The sequence below is a fragment of the Lottia gigantea genome (assembly GCF_000327385.1).
Source record: "Lottia gigantea unplaced genomic scaffold LOTGIsca_22, whole genome shotgun sequence".
In the NCBI taxonomy this organism is placed as follows: domain Eukaryota; kingdom Metazoa; phylum Mollusca; class Gastropoda; family Lottiidae; genus Lottia; species Lottia gigantea.
In genome coordinates, this window is record NW_008708555.1 from 2,093,163 (window position 1) to 2,114,781 (window position 21,619).

At 34.8% G+C, this 21,619-nt stretch overlaps 1 protein-coding gene across 1 annotated transcript; it reads right to left on the reverse strand.

Moving 5' to 3' along the window:
- Positions 1-21,101: 21,101 nt before the first annotated feature.
- LOTGIDRAFT_88167 (hypothetical protein) lies at positions 21,102-21,410 on the reverse strand (the record flags this gene model as incomplete). The annotated part of the gene is made up of 1 exon (XM_009054503.1): positions 21,102-21,410. A coding segment is annotated over one exon (309 nt), but the record flags the coding sequence as incomplete, so codon positions are not given.
- Between the last annotated feature and the right edge of the window lie 209 nt (positions 21,411-21,619).

The window sequence follows — 21,619 nt, forward strand, 5'->3', positions numbered from 1 at the left end:
ATAAAAGGTGAAGAATTACGAATCCTTTGCATTGAAATCCTTAGAAATATCACACACTCGGTGAACAAGTTGAACGGGCACCCTATGTAGGGCCTAAAGCTACGTAATAGCTGTAATGTGCACCAATTCTTGTCCCTGTACACCAGCGGCTAAGATATCTTGTCTACCGAGGCAAGAATTACCGTGATCACAACGAATTTTTGGAAGAATGAAAAAGACCGAGTAACGAAACATTGCCAAGGGCCGAGTTTCAAGGCCACGCAATTAGACCAGAAGATTCCTCAATCACCGAATTTATAAACAATACGGAACCATCCCATTAATACCAACTTTCAGGGCAACCATCTTAACATTTCTCGATGTATAATCTTCAGCAGGAAACAGACGTTAACTCGTCATCTACCAACCAGTATAAGCATGGAAATGAAAGTTGGATTTCGAAACGACGAAACAATTAGCAAAGGAAACTTTTTCATAAAACTGTTTTTACCAATATCTGATTCACCAAGTGTTCTTAGATTCTTTGAGATAAATTATTATTGAGAAAATATGATTCCGTTGGTTCGAACTTGCAATTATAATTTTGTTGCATCTAACCCTAGCACACTTTTGTATGTATCCTACATATCTGCCCTATAAAATCCTGATTCGAACCAGCTCTAGGATACATATTGTATGCTAATATTATTGATATATAACAACTTATTAAATGGTATATATAACAATATTTGACAATAAATGTTAGACTTTGACAAGTTGACAATGAATGACACAAGGGTTACCTATCTATAGAGCTATACAACTATACATATTATTATTATGACCAAAGCAAAGCTGGATGTCAACGGTCAATGTTAGTTTGACAATATCTAATTACCATGCTTGTCATAAGTTTAGTTTTTCTATTCATTTCATTCATAAATAATCTCAATTCAAACGAACGACTTTTAAAAGTCTGGCTTGTTTTTTTACGGAGGGGGTTTCGTGTGATATTGAGATTCAATCTGAAAAAACACAGTCAGAACAGCCCCTAGAAAGTCCGCAAGTTTCAGCACCTTCGCTACTCAAATCGAGATTTGAACCTTTCCACCCCTTAGCAGTCTACACTTGAGTTGAAAGAATCCATGAACCGGTGACATCTTGCGCGTGGGATCTCAGCCTTTTGTATTTCTGTAAATATTTTGGTTTTATATTTGGTTAAAAGACCTTTTATGTAAAAAAAAATCTGTACAAGTTATGAACGTTACATCCCTTAGCAGTTGGACATTTAATTAAGGTGCGAATAACCGTTGTCTGTCAGCTGTCATTACAAGCATACCAGTGCAAACCGTGTTCTTTTTTTCCCACCTAGCCATTAAAACATGCATTAATTCACCCTCGTAAATAACAGATTTCTTTTTCAATAACCTTTTCTCTGAAAACATGACAATGTTACTCTTAGTGTTTCAAATTTATTATTGGTAAAGCACTTCCTGTGAATTTCCAGTTTTTTTTGTTTACTACATATTGTTCTGTAAGCAAGTTTTTATATTTCAATAACGAATAGGATTTTATTACACTATATAATATACAGGTCAACCCAATTGTAAAAAAAATAAAGCATGATATCCTAGATGGCTGTCCTTCTTGGTTTTAGTCAATTGTTGTAAACATTTAATGAACAACATTTTTCTCTGTACATATTTTAAAACAAATACCAAATGCTTTCATAACTTGGTTCATTTCTCACGATTTCCAAACATCAGATTCTCTGTCAGGCACATTGTATTAATCTTATTATTAAGCGTTTTTCAATAGTTAGTTGCATATTTATGGATAATTACTAAGTTTTTTGGATTTTATGTTATCATATATATGACACCAGGTATATCTATTGATGAATATATTCTCTTGTTGGCCAAGTTTAAAATCCTTAAATATTATGTTCATTCTAAGACGTAGTATCACTTTAAATATGGTATAGGATTATTATATGAGCTTAATTATTTTATTTTACTGAATCCTAAAAGAGTAAAATGTTTCTCATTAAATTGTCTTTCATAGAATTTTTTAAAATGCAAATTCAGTTGACCTAATTTAAATTTCAGTGTGTATACAACGCGTTTAAAGGTCAGTCGATATTGTCGAGCAATAAATTTTCTAGGGTCTTTATACTTCCCTTAAATCTCTACACAGGTGTAAGAAAACCGCAAACATCAGGTGTGCCGATACAATATACTATCTTCATTGACTTGAACGTAAGGGGCCGTCCCTCGCTCATTGACACGCCCATCAATTTCTTCTAGACTATGCTTTAACCCTATTTATGCGTATTCTTCAAGGCCACCCTCTTTAACAGTATTTATATACGATCCATTCATAAAGATTATTAGCCTGGACTACTTCAAACCTGATCATAAATCATTTAATGTCGGGGGCTGGTTTTAGCAGAGATCAGGTCGCTTGTTGTGTCAACAATAAGACCCACAAGTTTGGCAATACAAATACAAAGTCTGCATCATTTACATATTGACTAGTATGTTCTAAATTTCCACCTATTTCAGTGACACTATAGTCGAGAAAGTGACGGTATTTGAATGAACACAAACCCCAGAAGTTAAAGATAAGTTTAGAAGTCCCTCAATTGAAATCTGGTATATTGTCTATGAATTGCCTTAACAGCGTCAGGATATACTGAAACAATGTCTATTTTATTTCAATGACATAGCTAGTCCAATATCAAATACTCAAGGTTAAAATCAGTTCACCAAAATAAAATATTGTATTAAAAATTGCTTATGGTACAGTTGATGCGTATAACACGTTTTCTCTGTTTTTCGTTGTTATAGATCATAACAAATTCATAAGAAATTTGATAAAAACATTCATTCAAATTTTCAGTTTCTAATAAATTTTATTATATACTTTTGCACATTAAATATAGTTGGAAAAGAGAAAATAGTAAGCTGTTGCTACCGTTAAGCAACATTATAAGTTTCCATTCAGTCCATATTCAGGGCCAGAAAAGTAAAAATGTAATTTCTCGACTCTACTATAATTTATTACCCGGAGTAAAGTTTATACAGGAAGTTCCCTACGGGTTAAGTTGAAATAGATGCAAATATAAAAATCTTCACATAACCTTTCAACTTGATCTATGCAGGAGTTTTCTATACCATTATTATTCTCTTTTTTGCAGTACATTTGAAATCAGCTGTCACGTGATACACTAGGGGCAGGTGTTTTCGGGGGATATTTTTTCTAGGCTACCTGACCGTTATCTATTCGACGCCTAAAATAACAAACACCGTCGACTAGAATAATAGTAATAATGTCATCTTGGCTCCGAACTCTTTTTTCAACAATTTTCATTTTATACACAAGCTATAGGGTTTCATACAAACCGTCAACAACCATTTGAGCAAGTATCAGTGTCAGTCTAGTGAAAATCTACAACCGTTCTTGGTGATGACATCTGAAAGGGAACGTGTTTGAGATTTTTTAAGGCTAGACTATTAGGCATTGCTGCAATAATGGAAAGCTTGGCGATGATGCTAGACAAGATATGCCCAACACTATGGTATAATAGCGAACGAAAGTCAAAATTCAACATTCAATGTCCGAATCAGTGTGAATTGGATGTTTTAGACGCTTGCTCGCTAACCTAGAAGCCCAATCTTCCATTCCATTATAGATCTGGTATTACCTTCGAAGGTTTGAACGTATTTTCTCTTATAAAATGTAGGTAGGAGAAACTGGCGAAAGAGAAAACGTCTTGTCGTATGGATGGGACAATAATTTGAACATAAGTGTGTTACAGAACTTGCATGTCATTAACAACTGAAAATGGAAAGAACAAATTAACGTCACTGTCGTTGCAAATCTTCCCTCACAAGGTATTTCAGTCGGTTCTAATCTGGATCAGAAAACTAAATGCAAAGCATCAGCATCATTTAGAAGGGGTATCTCATGGCAACGGTAACTACCTTCAAGAACCAAGTGCTGCATCTTTAACCCTATACATGCATTCGAGTCGTATGCCTTGCGGGGATTTGATTTAAAAAAAACACTGAAAAATTGTAACATGTTGTGTTGACGGTCAATTATTACTCGAATTTATAATATATAATTCACGTCGCACCTGCCGTCACGTGACAACATTCTATATGATAATAGTTTTGACACTGAGTGACAGTTTCCTATTTAAACTAGATTGGAAAATTTGATAACATTTTGATGGTATACTAGCAATAACATACTTTATATCTTCATTTAAAAAGAGCATGTATAATCCCAGCAACTCTTCAGGTAGTCGGTAGTGGGTAATCAAACTTGTCACAATCGACTTATAGGATGATAGCTTACTGGTTCAAATAACAAATCCCCCCAAAATACCAAGATCTGTCTTACAAGCCAAATTTACAATTTTGGTTTTGGTAAATAGTAACCTATATCGGCCTATCCTATTCCCTTAAGAATATAAAACTATTCTGGCATATTGCATATTGTTAACGGACGTTAAAAATAAAATAACCAAGCGCAGTTAAATTTTAGCGAAAGTGCCAGCTTATTTCATATCATCAAGGGAGTTAATTCAATACGTTTACGACCAAGGGAGATAACTAATGCTAATAAAAAGCATTGCTATATCATTTAGAATAACCTTTCAGACCCTTCGACTTATATGCTACAAATGAGCAATATTGATGGATAAGTTTCTATCAAATTGTTTGAAATCGTTAAGTTAAGATTTTCAGGTTAAATGATATGGAAGGTAGCAAGTCTGGGCAAGCAAGACCATTACTGATCTGTTGATCAAGACTATCGTGGTGATATTAAAGTCCTTGACCCAGTGAAACAATGATTTACACTAGTGTATTACACAGGGATCCAATACCCATTTACATAAATATCATACTAAGTCATTGTAGTATAGTCTAGTCGGATCATTTTACCGTAGGTTCAGATATAATCCATCTCACTACTTCTTGTTACAAATAAAACCCCCTATATATCTAACTAGTTATACTTGCCACAAAAATACTTGTTTGTTACCTCAGATCCTCCTATGCGAACCATAACGCGGAGGCAAATCAGTAAATATATACAATCTGAAGACCGTATGAATCTCCAACACTAATGTACGTATATGTATGTACATGTATATGGTAAAAGCATTAACATTACTTACGTGAAACTGTTTCTCAGGGTTTCCATGAATCGCCAAGGCGTTTTGTTGACACTCAGAAAGGGTTCTAGTACTCGAATTGGATCTAGAGGAGCTGTGCTAGGTAGAATGGCAGCTTTCTATCGTCAAGATGTAAAGACTTAAAAATGAGGATTTCACATAAGCTTCATAAGATGCTAATAATAATCTTATTTTAAATAAAGTTTTAAAAATCATTCTTACAAGACTTTTATTTGTAAAATGTTACTCTCTAAATAGTTTCTCTAAGGAAACAATTTCTCTTTAATACCATTGTAACCATAGAATTGTTCAGTTATCTTTTTAACACGTTCCGTAGTTTTTATTTACTTCTTTATAAGCAGAAACCTTCCACGTTCCATGGAAGCTAGACATACTGATACTGATAATGTAATTGCTGCTGAATTTCGCCACATCATTATGTCGTCCTCTTGAATCGCCCTTAACGACGAATAACGTAAGTTTAATAGTACTGGTTAAAGGTCTAAATCTCAACCACAAGAGCGTGTAAACCGCTTCGTAACTAATGTAGCTACAGGGTTAATTCCTGCCAACATAATCTCTACTAAAAGGTAATATTAAGTTAACCTAGTGGCTGAAGGGTACCAAGAATTTCAGGAAGAAGCAAAACTTCTCGTACTTTCTAATAGGCCAACAGCATCACTTAATTTTCCAATCTCCGACAACATGAAATAAATTTCCAATTAGTACACATCATGACTTAATTTTCCATTTAACCAACAACATCACTTAAGTTTTCCTATTTGCAAACCTACAGCATCACTTAAATTTTCCTATTTGCAAACATCATCACTTAAGTTTTCAATTAACCAAAGCGTCACCAAAGTTCCCTTTTTGTAAACATCATCACTTAAGTTTCCAATTAAACAAAGCCTCACTTAAGTTCCCTTTTTGCAAACATCATAACTTAAGTTTCCAATTAAACAAAGCCTCACTAAAGTTCCCTTTTTGTAAACATCATTACTTAAGTTTCCAATTAAACAAAGCCTCACTAAAGTTCCCTTTTTGTAAACATCATTACTTAAGTTTCCAATTAAACAAAGCCTCACTTAAGTTCCCTTTTTGTGAATATCATCACTTAAGTTTTAAATTAACAAATATTATCACTTAAGCTGTAAGTTCAACTAGCCAAGTTAGACCAGTAAAATTCTCCAATAACTTTATAATTACAGACCTCACACCTCGTCGACCGACCGGGATTGAACTTCCCGTCATCTTACACGGATCATATTGTAGGATTAAAGGAATTGGATACGAGTTGAATAAGTCTGTACCAGGTAGCAGTGTGGTACACCTTATATCTTCAATAATTACATCCCAACGTCATCAATAGATTGTCAGAACGTTAACATCAAATCAATGGTGAATTGGCCATGGACAAGATGATACTATGTTCCTCTGTGTGTCTTTACAAATACAGTTTTGTGGTAACTGACCAACTACGTGTGGAATAACTTTTGTCTTATGTGCTATGAACTGGACTGGAAGCCATTATTCTTTTTTGAGTACACTTTGCTGTATCATTTCTGTACATCTTGAATGACCCAGAATGGCTGTCGAACTTGTAGCAACTCTATATCGTTGGAACTGCCTTTTGATTGTTGTTCGGATAAATGGATTTAAAGCGTAATATTTGGTCATCTTCGTCCTTATTGCTTTCTAACAGTGAATTCTCATCTTAGCTTGCTTACAAAGCAAAGCCCTTGATTTTCGCTGAAATGTTCCACCGTTCTTATGGTTATTTCTTTACGTGGTTCAAGCATATTATTGTTGATATTGGGTGGGTAGTCGAAGGTGTTATAATGTTCTTTTGTTAACAACGTTCGCCAATGACGTTTTGCATATGGAATACTTTAAAAACCAAGAAAATATCTGTCATTCCTTTAAACCAGATTACTGTACATCAAAATATATAATGATTTTATCTTCAGATGACAGTTATGCGTGCATGGTACCGTAAGGTCATTGTCGCGTGTCAGTCGCGTGTTGTAGCATATCATAAGATCGAAAACAATTTTCCATGTTTATAAATAACATCATGGTTATTTATAGGCCTTACAAAAGATTTGATATTGCTACTATTTGAAATATGTGGAGGTCAAAATATAAAACTACCTGTAGTATTGTACGCCCAGTTCTAACAAAAAGTCTATAATCTATATCATGAATAGTATAGGAATTCTGGTATCCGTGTTAGTGGGCGTGAGATAAACACCAACAATTTCTACCACCTTAGTGATCAGGAGACTCTTATGAAGAAAGTGTGGTGGACGGACTGTAGTTACATCAATGGAGAGATGGAACATTAGTCTGTTTGGCTCATTTGTTATCTTATTGTGTAAATACCGCGATTATAAGATAATTTAAAAATCGGTAGATAACAAGTCAGCGTTCTCTTTCAGAAACTGATATCACATACTACTGATGGCGAATTCTAAAAAAATAATGACACAACGATATCAAGTGTTCCAAATTAGTGGGTGCAATTTTACACGATGTACTAATATACAGCACTATGGTAGTGGATCAAAGATATCAGACGATGGATCTGGAAAGCTGAATTGTCCCAAAACCACGAAGATATGGAGTGTTTACCATCCAGAGTGTATTTCTCTCTGTAAATATTTATCGCATGCTATAATCCTCTTCCATGGATGTAACAATGACTGATCAGAGAACCATTCTAATGTGATTTCTAAAGCTATTAAAATGGATCGTTGATCTGTTAGCTACTGTCAATAGGTCTTCCTTAGCTCCAAACAATCTGGGAATCTAGATCGTGCTCTTGACCGCTGTCGTGAAGGTATGTGTATACGTGGTCCATGATGACCTCGAAGGATGCTTTAGTTGCAGGTTGATAAAGCTCACAGAAAGTCAAGGGAGTCACAAAATGTAACGTTCCTGAATGAAGTCATTAACCTATAATCAGACACAAAGATGAAGATGAATGCAAGGCTTTTCTAGAAAGAGACGCAACAAAATCACGATTCCAAATTATTTTAAGTAGATATGTAATGATATATGATATAAAAGCCTTGCTAAGATATTTTATTTCATTGTAATGTTTATTATAACAGCTGATGTCATTATCATCATGAGTAATATAAGAACTTATTAGCTATATTGAATTAACGTATTGTGTTGTAGAAACTTTGCTGAATTGAGTTCTGAAGATGATTTTTCAATATCGCCCTAACAATGAGTACTTGATGTGACTGATCATACTTATTTACACTTTATAAGATGTTTGAACTGATACGTCAAATCTTGCCACAACTGAGTGTACACGAAGAATCGAAAGACGATCGATCATGAACATGGCTTCCATTGCTTGAAATTGGAACCTTCTGGTACGCCCTGTGTATTTCTTGTCCGATAAGGGCACAGTACCATCCCGGTGATGCTGGGTGCTTGAGAAACCCATAGTTATGTTTGATATCGTGTTACATGATAATCAGTTGGAGATTAAAGCACCTCTCAGGACTATTCCAACTATTCAAGGTTTGAATGGAATTTGTTTATCATGCCCACAATAACCTGTACTGAAAAGCTTTGATGGACTTTATAGTTCTCAATTATCTCGTAGTACCAGAGTAAGGAGGTGAACGTTGTGTGAATGTCTGTAAAGAAGTACTGGTACCTTTGTCTTCATGTGAACTATAGAAGATAGTGAAGCCTTATTGGATGTGTATAAAACCTGAAACCGTACTTTGTTTTTCCAGTAATTTGTCAAGCATTGTTGTATATCACAAGGATTAGCTGTTATCGATCTGTTCGTCAGGATGGTGTTTGAAGGTAAGACCATTTAATCCTGTTAATATAATTTAAACGGTACAAAATATACACTGACATAATTTATATTACATCTTGACTGTTTCTCTCCGTATTAGACTTTGCTTCCTTTCTGAATCCCAGATCATTCCGTATAGTAATCTAGATTACCACTGAATCTAGAACATCCTTAAAACACCAATTCAAATCTACTCTAAATACTTCGCTTCTGAAGTAGGCGATTGTCTGTGCCATGCAATAATTGAGGCGGAAAGGATTAGAAGCATATATAACAAAAAGGTTGATATACGTCCTGTATTATATCGAAATTGAACTTACTGTACAAGTTTCATTACTACAACTGTTTTAAAGTAAGGCTTTAAACCTATACACAACTCTTGTACATGCGTATCAGAATGAATGACTATCAAACATAATACGATCGAGTGTTCTATAAAAAGCTAGTGTACTGTACATAATGCCGACCTAGTTTGATGTTGAAGGGACACTAAACACATCTCCTATTAAACCATTTATCACCAGGTGAACGTGAAATCCATGAATGGTAACATGCATGTATAAGTTGTATAGGGATTATGGTAGTTATGTTTTATGGGGTTTTAATACAATTCGTCACGCTATAGCCACATGTAAAATAGGCTGATAAAATAAATCAAAATACATATTCAAATAGAAGCCATATTTTATGTTTTATCACCATTTAAATCAGCTAGCTCATATTTAATAAGAATAGACATAGTTAATAATAGCCTTCTTGTTTTCACAGAAATAAGACTACAACTGATTCGTTACAGTTTTTGAGATAGTGCAGGTTAAAGTATTTCAGCTTCTCCTATTATTAACTTTTGTTTTGAAAAAAGTCCAGATGTCATCTTCTGTCTCTGAATTGGTATCTGTCGAACTACTAGCATTTAGATGTGTAAGGGAGTCGTGAACTTCCAAAACAAGATGTGCTTACTGCCTAACCAAACGTTGTTCCTCCATAATAGGGTGCTAAATATAGAGTTGGTTTGGTGATCTCCAAAAAATAAAAATTGAACAGCCATGGCGGATGTGGCGATAGACAGGTTATACTTACTCTTTTAGACACCTAATACCAAGTTTCATAATGAATTACTTACTCACCCATGATTGATATAGCTCCTCATGATAAAGTTCATTAGCTGCTACCAATGTTTCGTGAAAATGTTGTGGATTTCGGGTTTCGTTTTGTGGTTCGGAGGATCGTTAGTGCTTGGTTTATTTATTAAGCTATTTGCTATATGAGATTATAATCAGTAGATTGTATTTTCTGGTTTAAACTTGTCGTTGTAATAAGGATAATGGACCAGAAATAATTCAGTATCTCTGACTTAATGCTGAATTATCTCCCTTTAATTAAAGATTGAAACTGAAGAACACGTGTAAGATTTCATAGAGTTTAAGGTCAAATTTTCTGATTAAATATGCGATTCATAGAATATCCTCGGATGAATCTACCAGCAACTGCGATCAAGTGGTTGGTCGTGGAAGCAACTTGGGTCCGTATCATAGGAATTCCAACATGGATACTGCGAATTGTCAGTCAGCGTTGTGTCACCTTAATCCAGCGATTGATCAGTTCTCCAAGGTACCACCAGTTGCAAGGATATCGGTTAGTCGCAACCCAAAAGCACTAGAGTGATGAAGAAGACAGTTGACATAATAATTCTCTCATCATCCCTACCCTTAAGTCGAGCCAATGCAACTCGCCAGTATATTGCCAACAAACACATATCTTGATTAAACCCCACTTATTCCTCCTACATACACTAGTACAGAAGTACTTTACAAATGAATTATTTCTTGACTAGATAATTTGAGATAAAGTTAACAATATGTGAGATATTAATTTTAAATTACAACATGTCTCCTACTTTTAATTTACAACATGTCTCCTACTTTTAATTTATTTAAATAATGGGTCACTGACCCTAATATCAAGTACGAAAAATTTATTAAACATTGTGTTGATAAAAGTCAACACCCCTCTTCTGCCTAATTAGGTAGTATACATTTTAATAGTAACATTTAGTTGTCACATTATTCCACTTCAGTACTAGTATTTCTGATTTAATTATTCTGGCGACTCTTCAATGTAAGCTTGGAATATCCAGGCTATAGGTCAATGGCGTTGGTCTTTGCTAGGCAGAGCTTGACAACCGAGTCTACTTCAAGCCTGCGTTAAACAAGAGAAGCACTCTGTCAAAACGGGGAAATAATAAAGTGGTAACAATATGGCGACAATCACGTCTGGAAATCATCTTGCGTAAAAGTTGACTCTTCAACTTGATTAAAGACTCATTGGCCATTTAATTATCCCACATTCCTTCCAGTGAAAGTGACATGTCGTGAACTTTATGTGTCGTGACGCTCTACTTTTGTTGGGTTCTTCAGTTTAGTCTCGGCAGTTTGAACTGAAATGAAATAGAGTTTTATGTTCTGCTTGAGCTTATGAAGTTGGGCATCGCAATGTAGCGTGAAATGGGGAGCATAAACGTGTTCGGTAGCTAACTTTCTTTAGTTAAAAGCAATAGCAATACGACTGTAATTCATCATGACGATGTCTATAAAAACGGAGCATTAAAATTCACAAACACAAATGAATCAAATTCTTGAATTATATGGGTAATCACTGTACAAATTAATAAAAATATGGACGGCAAATTCTGCCAGTTGATACAAGTTTTGAATAACTAAAAATCCTTCCAGATGACCTAATTTCTCTTCTGACCTAAATTCGCATTGAAAATACAGAGCTCGTATCAAAAACGTTTTCTATGTGTATTGATTTGCCGTTCTGCTCTACAATGACCAGGACTATTGGACCTTCTGTCAGGCGGCAATACATGTGAAAAATCGTTTGATGGTATGTACTCTTTTTATGACCTCTTTTGATTTGATATATAAACAAGATGTTGTTGGCGTTGATTCAGCACGTGAATTTGATCCACTTCGGTACACAATTGCCAACATCTGATATCTTATTAGGTCTGTGCAAAAAACGTCTAGATGAAATTATATAAACGTCGTTCACAATTGCAACCGAATATAAAATAGGGCCTATTTGATTATCTCGAATTAAAGATTTCAATAGTTTGTCGACTTATGTTATGTTTTGGTCTACTGCAGACGAATATAGAACGCCACTCCTCAAGTCTTCAGAACGTGCTGTCGTCTTTAACTTCCTTTGTGCTCGTGGAGTTTTAATTATGTGTTCAATTTTGGTGGAAAAAAAACTAGTAAAATTAGACATGCGTATGACTGACGTTTTATTATACGCTTACTGTTAGTGACACGAGATGATTTTTTATAAATATTTAAGTATTCGTTCATTTGGATGAATTCAAGTCGAAAATCACCACTCCTTAAAATCTGAAATAGTACACGAGCCTTACGTCACTTTTTTTTTCATTTATTGTGTGTGCGATTTCCTCTGTATATTGAGCTCAAATTAATTTCTACGTTTATGTCTAATGAACGTTGACGGATGGATGTATGATAAATTTGAAATGAAATAGAATTTTACTCCCTGCTGTTTCGCTCCTGAATGGGCTTGTGAAGACCAACAACACTGTGCTGTCTACAATAAGAGTATTTTGTCAGGAGGGTCTTAAACCGACTTCGGTTAGCATCCTATAGGAATGACTGATCGCTTCCACCAAGACAGCCTCTACGATCTACATCACATTCAACTGTAGTCGGGCTGAGAAATTCGAAGGTATAAACTCAATTTATACTGAAACCAACGCCTTGACCACTGGTTTAGCAAGCAACAGTCGGAGCATCATTATTTCTAGTTCATGTACAATTGAGTTATGTTGGTCTTTTCAGTGCGGCAAGAGTACCAGATTGTTTCAACTGCTCTTTACCACTGTTAGGCAGAATCCATACATTGCAATTGGACATTAATAATATGTTATGTTTCATATTCCACGAAGGTCATATTTTTATTGCTTTCTTATGAGTTTTCTGTTGAGATACAGGAACATTCAAATTTTTAATTTTATTTTTGAAAGATTATCTCAAAACCACTCCGACATCGTTGTCGTATTTTTATCACGTGATCTCTGGTTACTATTTGCTGATACTACTTGTTGTAATTTTCACCAAGTTGTCAAGCGCGGCCAAGTGACATTAATTGGGTAAATGCGACCAATTAAAAGAACGTTTATTGCCGTTAAAAGGTCGTTATAGGTGTCATTGTCAGACTGGTCGTTTCATTCACAAGTCGGTGGTGTTTACATAGTTATCAAGATGTTTCGTATCGTATTTACCCGCCAAAAACCTTCACCTTTCATTTCAAGGTAGAACCTATATTCGGAACTCTAGATCATGGTGCACTACACAAAGAAGTGACCCCACAGTGACTGTGCCCTTCGTTTGGTACCCAGACCTAACTAAAGAAGGTGTTTGTTATATCATCCAAAATACTGAAAATAGTTCCAGTAACAGCCTAGTAAACTAAACAGTACTTGAGACATAGGATATATATCTTTAATTCTCATTAATTACTACTGTACCTGACATTCTGCAACGCTAAACTTACTTTGAATAAAGAACATTCATTGGAAAGGCCACTGTTAAATCAAAATCTCCCACGCTGCTCACCATAGGATGTGAACCTTCTTTCATACTCTTCTATGTGAGGATTATCAGTTATCTGGAAGTTATCTTGTCATCTACCATCGCCAATTACCCAAACAGGACCAGAAAGTAGGAAAGAAATCTGTATGCTTGTTCAGAAACATTATTTTTTTTGTGTTGTGTTTTGTTTTTTGTAATTGTTGTGTTCTGGAGAATTTTGACTCAATAACACTTAAATGCACTCGAAGTCAATACAAAAAGTGGTTAGACAATACAAGTCAATATGTGACAATGAATATCTAAAACTCCTCACATACCGAGAAAATCTTTTATGGTACTGAACACTTGATTGGTTGAATTTTTTGCCAGATCATGGAGTGACCTCAAAACGATTTAACAAAGAATTTTCTTAAACCAACTGCAGGTAGAGGTACCATTGGCAATCAGCTTCATAACAACGTCAAGAAAAATTGTTTCACACCGTTATATAAAAAATTTGATTTGTTGTACTTATGTATGTGTTTACCTGTTAGTCCATGTTCATCGTATCAGGCACGACAAAAACTTAAGGTTCAGCCCTAGCTTCGGGGTCGTAAGGTGGTTCACCGAGGATCAATGTTTACAGTTTCTAGGACCATCAAAACAATCCATATGGAGTTTAATCACAACAATCAGGGTGTAACGCCCACAATCTACTTAAAATCCATTTTCATTTTTCTGCATCAGCGATTGAAACGATTCAATAGAAGATATCTCTCAATACCCACGTATGATTATGCATAAGAAAACTGATTAACGTAAATAGTTCTCACATAATTCTCAATTAACCAAGAGTATTTGCGATTGTATGATTATTTTAACAAAGAATTTCTCGGATACTATCACTATCACTATCATGAAATAAAAGATGTTAATATTAGTTTGATCGTCATTCAGTTTCTTCCGCTTTAACAATATCACTTATTCAATACAGTTATACTTACAGTTATACTTACACTGGGTTATTTCAATGTCTTAAGTATTTCTCGCTTTCTATAATGACATCTGTTTGTCTTTCATACTGGGTGGTGGTTTGTAGTAAAGTTCCTTATTCTTTCACAGTAGTTGTCGATGTACCAGACATCTTTTATTGAACCAAACAGAAGCTTTGATGACCAACTCAGCCGCAAGATGGTAACGTTGCTGTAGTTGTTGGTATACGAATATCCTTCTAATAAACATCAGCTTTGGTGACGAATGTCGCTACAGAGATACATCTTTGATGTAATTTCGGGTATACTGACTAACCCGAACTTCCTGGTAATGCACCGAAACGTTATCTAGATTTCGGCCTGACACTTTAAGGTCATGTATCAAGTCAGGTGCAGAATATATTGAAGGAATAAACATTGTAAATATTTGTGGTCATAAATCCCTCAAATCCCTTTTTAGGCTAATCCATTTACATCACTTAAAATGCATGTACATGTACACATATTAGTTTACATACATACTATATGATACACAAATATTTATTGTTTAAGCAGTACGTTTAACTTGTCAACTATGATTGATTATAATATCAGCATCTTGCCCTTACATCTGATATTCGCTTAATCATTAAGTTACGACCATTGACTTACATAAACTGACAGAGTCAAGGATATTCACAGATTATCGCTTTGTGAGGTGGTAGATGACAAGATAACGTCCCCTCTCAACAGAACGTCAGCTTCCTGTTAACTTATATCACAGACTACTAGGTCGTTGTTGATAGATTACAGGTTCACGTCAGCTTTCTGCTAACTGATATCACAGAATATGTAGTTGTTGGTAGATGACAAGCTAACGTCCGCTTAACAACAAAATTTGATATTACAGACTGACATTTTCACTGACTATGTGTAAGTAATTATGTGTCTTGTTTTTTTTTGTCGCTAACATACCGCTTTGATATTTGATTATCACTTGGGACATATTCATTGGCTTAATTATTGTCGACAGATCTTGTACTATGTAGTTATTCCACATAAGTTTTCGAGATGACCAAATGAACTGAATGATACTTCGCGATTGGCTTAGCTTGGAGTTGTATTTGAGTGGATATCAGGCCAACGTTTTTTTTTGTCAAAAATAATCATGTCAAATTTCACTAAAATTTGTGAAATTATAATTATTTTGTATTGCCAATTATGTAAATATTAATTTATATATTTCATGCTGAACCCTTCCCCCAAGAATAATTGTTTGTAGGGACTGCTCTTTGTCTCTTACGCCTTTATTAAGGGTTATACGGATATTAACACCAACAGACATTTACACGATTATCATGTTCCGTAAGGTATTTTTTCTTGCTGCAAAGATAATGTTAGGGTAAGATGGATCTCGGGAGTTGTATTACTGAATTATCATTGAAGCTCTTCAGTTGTGGAGTTGAATATCGTCTACTATCAATATAATGTTGTATTGTATATAATTATTATGAATTAAACAAACAGCAATTAACACGTACGCATCAAATTCAACACGTGCGGACATTCCATTACCTGATCATTTTCACATCCACTCTATTATGTATTTACTGGATAACAAAAATAAAAAGTCAGTCACAACAAAAGTTCCGAGGGCAAATCGATGAGCACCAGTTATTGCAATATTCTATTAATATTCTACTAATAGATAAAGGCTAAGGATCCTGGACATGTATTCTCGAAACGATCTTAACGCTAGTTAGCTAGCTAGCTAAGTTCTCGTCTTCTAACATAGATTCTAGGACATCCTAGCGCTAAGATCTTTCGAGAATACAGAGCCTGTATTATTGTTCAGATTTCAACAATGATAACTCAACTTTCATATATAGAGTTGAGTTGGTTTTTGTTGTTAACGTCCATCTGATAATCATCGTTTCTGGAAGGTAATCTACGCCATGTCTGGTTTTAGATACTGATGTCTGCAACCAGCATCCAATCATCGAGCCAAGCTAGTTGAGCGCTTATTTTCCCTGCTAGTAAAAATGTAACCATTGACTAATAAAATCATGAATCTGCATCATTGCAACGCAGTTTTAAAGCTTTAACTATCAGTTTACTATTTTATGGTACAGCCCCCTTTTTCTGTCGGAGTTTATAAAGCAGGGCAGGGCAACCTCAAGGTTGAGATGATCTTACAGATTGAATTCATCGTTGATAAGAGATTAATCATTTTAATTCGAGGACTCATGTCATTTTTATAGTGGAATAATACCACCATTAATTTCTTTGTCTTCTGTGAAGTGGTCTCATGTTTCTTACACCCTCTTTATTTCTCTAATATGCAATCAAACAATAATCTGCATTGCACGTGCAGCGCGTGTACGATCAAAAAACAAACATGATTGTCATGCAGTTCTATTGTGCAAAATTGAGATTTTGTATGGACAATGATTACGTCATTACCGTCTGTCATTCTCATTACATCATAATATGACAAGACAAAGAAAAAGGCGGGAATGTGCAGACGTGGAAAGTGTGTTTAAAAACAATAAGTTGATGAAAGGTTGAGGTGATCTGATCTAAGAATTGATGACTAACAACAGAATGTCCTACACAACAGATTTCTTTTTTTTTCTTCTTCGCTCACCGAATAGGGCCTATAGAAAAGTGTGATTTTTAAAAGTTTTATACATGTACATGTTGATTTGAGTTCTTTAAATTTAATGATATAATTCATGCGTTATTGCACATATTATATTTATGCAGGTAAATGATAATATAAAATCAATCAAGGGAATTAGGCTTAGAAGGTACGCTTGCCGAAGTTCATTGTAGAATGCGACGAAAAACTATACTTGTGCGGTGAGTCAGGCGATTCATGAATGTGCCTCTGTACAAAATAGTGGTCCGTGAAGATGTCGAGCTGATACACCTAGTCGCAGAGTAACATCAGGTATTCATTTATTATGCACATCTGTTCAGTTAAATGTCAGTAGGGTTTGTGCATCTGAAGTCAGTATTAACTAGTTAATAAGCCGGTACATACAATGTATATATAGTAGATTACAGAGGTGGATTATCTCCAACCTAGGTTTATGTCAATTGACTTTACAGGTGAAGGCTAAACTTGGTGGTGACTCATCACCAATTTCAAATTGTATCTGGGTCAAATTGGAATTTTTCTTCGGTAGATATCAAATCAAAATTAAGTTAGTGGTATGCGATTGTGAGCGTTTGATATTAAATCTTCTGGTAGACCTGTAAACACTTTCTGACGTGATGTAAATTCTGTTTCCAATGTTGGGCAATGTAAACGACTACATCCCAAGCTGACAAGTAATGAACGAAACAAGTGGTAAGGATATGAATATTAAATTCTGAGACTAACAGATTAAAGAGTAAAACGTACTGAACTGGTCAGTGGTAAGGTGGTTGATAAGTTACATATTACACCATTTTGTAATCAATAAATTGATATCAAAATCATTTCCGATCAGTATCATTAATAGATTCTGAGCTATACTGAGATGTAAAATATGAACATTTTCGAATGTAACCACTGTAAATCTTTACTTGCAACTGTGGAACTATGGAAGATCAGATGTCAACCTCTGATCGAGGTGTTCCTCATGTAACGGGACGTCTAGCACCTCTAATCTACATTGTAGTAAATGCAATCATTGGAATAAGTTATATTACAGATACATGTCCGTGTATATTATCGCTAGTATTGTCAAAACATCGTATATAGTTAACTAATAAAAGGGTATTTAAAAATGATAGTTTGTGGCTTCAAGTTCACCGTATTTCCAACATGGCCGCCGATTAACAATATAGTCAAGATTTGGTTATACAATAAAAACTAGAAAATTGAATGAGCTTGTAAAGTTATAATATATAATAGAGGGAGAAAAAAGAGGGTTTTGTGGCGTCTATTCACTGTATTTATGTAGGAAATAATGGGTTTGAAATAAGTGGGTCGAATACACACTAATAATACATAATATATTAAACTTTTCAATATTATGACATTTGAAATAGGGACACGTCCTTCACGACTCTTACTGAAGGTTTCGACTTATCGTAGAAAGAATGGTACATTTTGTGCTGATTTGTGTTCTCTCCACATTTTAACTAAATAAACTTTATACAGATTATGGTTACAAAAATAAATGCAACTATAAATCTAAACAGAATGATTTGGTTACTTTTTCAAGTTTTGCTTATTGCCATTTAACCGTCTCCAACTTGGCTATTTCAATTCTATGTAAAAGTCAAAGTGGATTCAAGTGAAATTAGAACAATGGAGTTGTTCTGTACCTATATTCAAAGTTTACGTTGAATCAGAGCAGAATCAATAACTGCATAACGACAGTTGCATTTGAAGACTACCTCTGGATTTTGAAACTATTCCATACAGACTTTCTCTGAATGTGATATGTAAAACTGCATCATAAATGTACCCTAAACCCCTAGTGAGTCTGTAACCCCCTTGCAAGTAGTGCAGGTTAGGGTGTATTAAGTATTGAATCATCAGCCAATGAAGAATGTGAACTGCAATACTATGCCGAATCTTCTCTACTGTTAAAGATTACAATGATCCTTCGAACTACGTTATATAGGATATTTTTAATCTTTTATTTTGTCTGGGCATTTGTACATTTCAAATATGATGATACATAAACATAAAATAAAATATGTTCTTATTATCAAGAAGATATACATAGTCGCATTTACACATACATACCAGTCAATTAGTTAGAGGACGTATTGGGGGAACATTGAAGCTCATTGTTTTAACAGTATAGCTTAACGATAGTCATATTTTCACAGTTTCTGATTACTAAATCAGCCTTAAATGCTTCCACAACACGTCGATTTTATAGATGCTACTTTGGAAAGAGCAATTTATATGATAAGTTACCTGATTATAATTTGTTTTACCAGTTGCCAGGAAGTGACTGCCGAGTTTAATTCAAATATTTCTTCTAAATGAAGTGGTGTGTAGAGGACAAGCATTCGCAATCCAATATTAAAGGTTGTGTTTCTGTGAGATAGGTGTTGGTAGTCCTATGTTAATTATTAAATTTTGATAAAATATCAAGTTTTAAGATTTCTGTTAGCAATTAAATTTTGTAGTCCACACGAATATTGATTCTACGTGATTGAAAGTGTGACATAATATACCTTAAGAAAATGCGAAAATATTGTCATTTTAGCTATAGAAACTCTTATGCCTATTGGTTTTAATATTTGGAATTGAGAATGCTCGACCTCTCTTGATTCTGTACTAAGCGAACAGGTTTTCTGGAAATTGTTGATGCATCTATAATCCAATTATTCACTGATTGCAACACTATAACTATACACATCACAATTAGGGCTCAGACATGCGCACTTTAAATGTTTCAGGTTGTCATTGGCAACATTGTTAAAGTAACCAATGACAATATTAGATCGCCATTTGAACTCAACTGCACAAAATATCTTCTACTTAAAGAAGTCTCGAGGTTTTTCAACTTAGTTTGGATTTCTTAAATACGGATTTCAAAAGAACTACGAAAGTCTCTGTCGACGAAAGATAAGAATCACTTAAGTAAACAATCCCCCGTTTTCAGAAATAAATGGCACTGTTTCACAAAGTTATCACTGAATGTGATAGTTCACTATGGTTTGTGATCCGTCACTGCATTATATCCTAGATTCCTGAACACAGATTGTTGGCACTTTTATTCCAGCTATATTTATAGTCTATCCATATCCATAGAGGAAGAGTCCAAGCAATAAAGATTGCTTACTTTACCAGACCCGAGTAATTTAAGATAAGTAAAACAAGTGTATTATTGAGATCCATATTTTGTAGTGTTTCACGTCGTCGCCCACAAAACGTGATGTATTGAAATTGCTATAATTATTTATATTAAAAGTTCTATTAACAGAAAACCTGGTTATTCAAATACACAATATAATACACTTATATTTTATACATTAAGAGGAAGGATGGGATTCACAATGGAATGGCAACACTCAGAGGTTGGAATGTGGTTCAATGTGCAATGCCGTTAGTACTATCTACTAGATGGTGATGAAGTTGAAGATGAACACAATGATGATAAAACAACAACGAATATGAGATTAATGGATAACAATAACAAGTCCATCAAACTAATTCCAACACAAGAATACCAGCTATAATCCATCCATAATTAACTGCCAGTATCGAGAATTCAGGTCTAGGATAGATAATCCATATACTGGCCAATTGCCTTACTTATATATCGCTCTATGAAGTGACATGTACTCTTGAACCTGAATGCGTTTCGATCAGACATCACGTCAACGCAGACGCATCTCCGCTCGTCCACCTACTCGACCGTTACGTTAGGACGCACACAAGCTACAGATCGGGGTGGTAAAATGGAAGATAAAGAATAACATAATATATCTTTTTTATACATTCACGGAGCAGGAGTTTTCTTATTTGGTCTCTGTCGTTTCCGATTACGATTCCGCCTGTCTTTACGACGTCTCCGCCGTCTGTCTTTTCGCGTCGTTTTATTGTGAATGCTCCTCATTCTTTTACACTTACAGCTTTTCACAACTTTAATTTTGTAACTTCTGTATTCTCCATTTTGACACAGTAAACGAACTTTTTTACGCCTCACAACGTCCTCTTCGCACTGAAAGTCTCGATATTTATCACGTGACCAATATTTGATAAATTCAGCATACCATGGTATGTCTCTAATAGGTAAACAGTTTCCTGCGCACACAACTTCCTTTATGGCTTTCATTGATGTGCAAAACCCGTCTGAGATATATCTTTTGGCCCTTAATTCTGTACACCCAAGCTGTACGTCCTCTGAAAAATAAAACAATATATGATATTGATTACAATTTGCAATTCCCAATAATCAACCAAACGTAAGATAAAATCTAAAAGTTATCATTAGTCAATTTGTGCTTAATTCGTTCTGACTCATACAGTTACCTGATGCTGGGCACCAATAGCATATCTACAGGTGTACCAAAAACGTGAACGTGAAATCATCGCCAACATCCATTA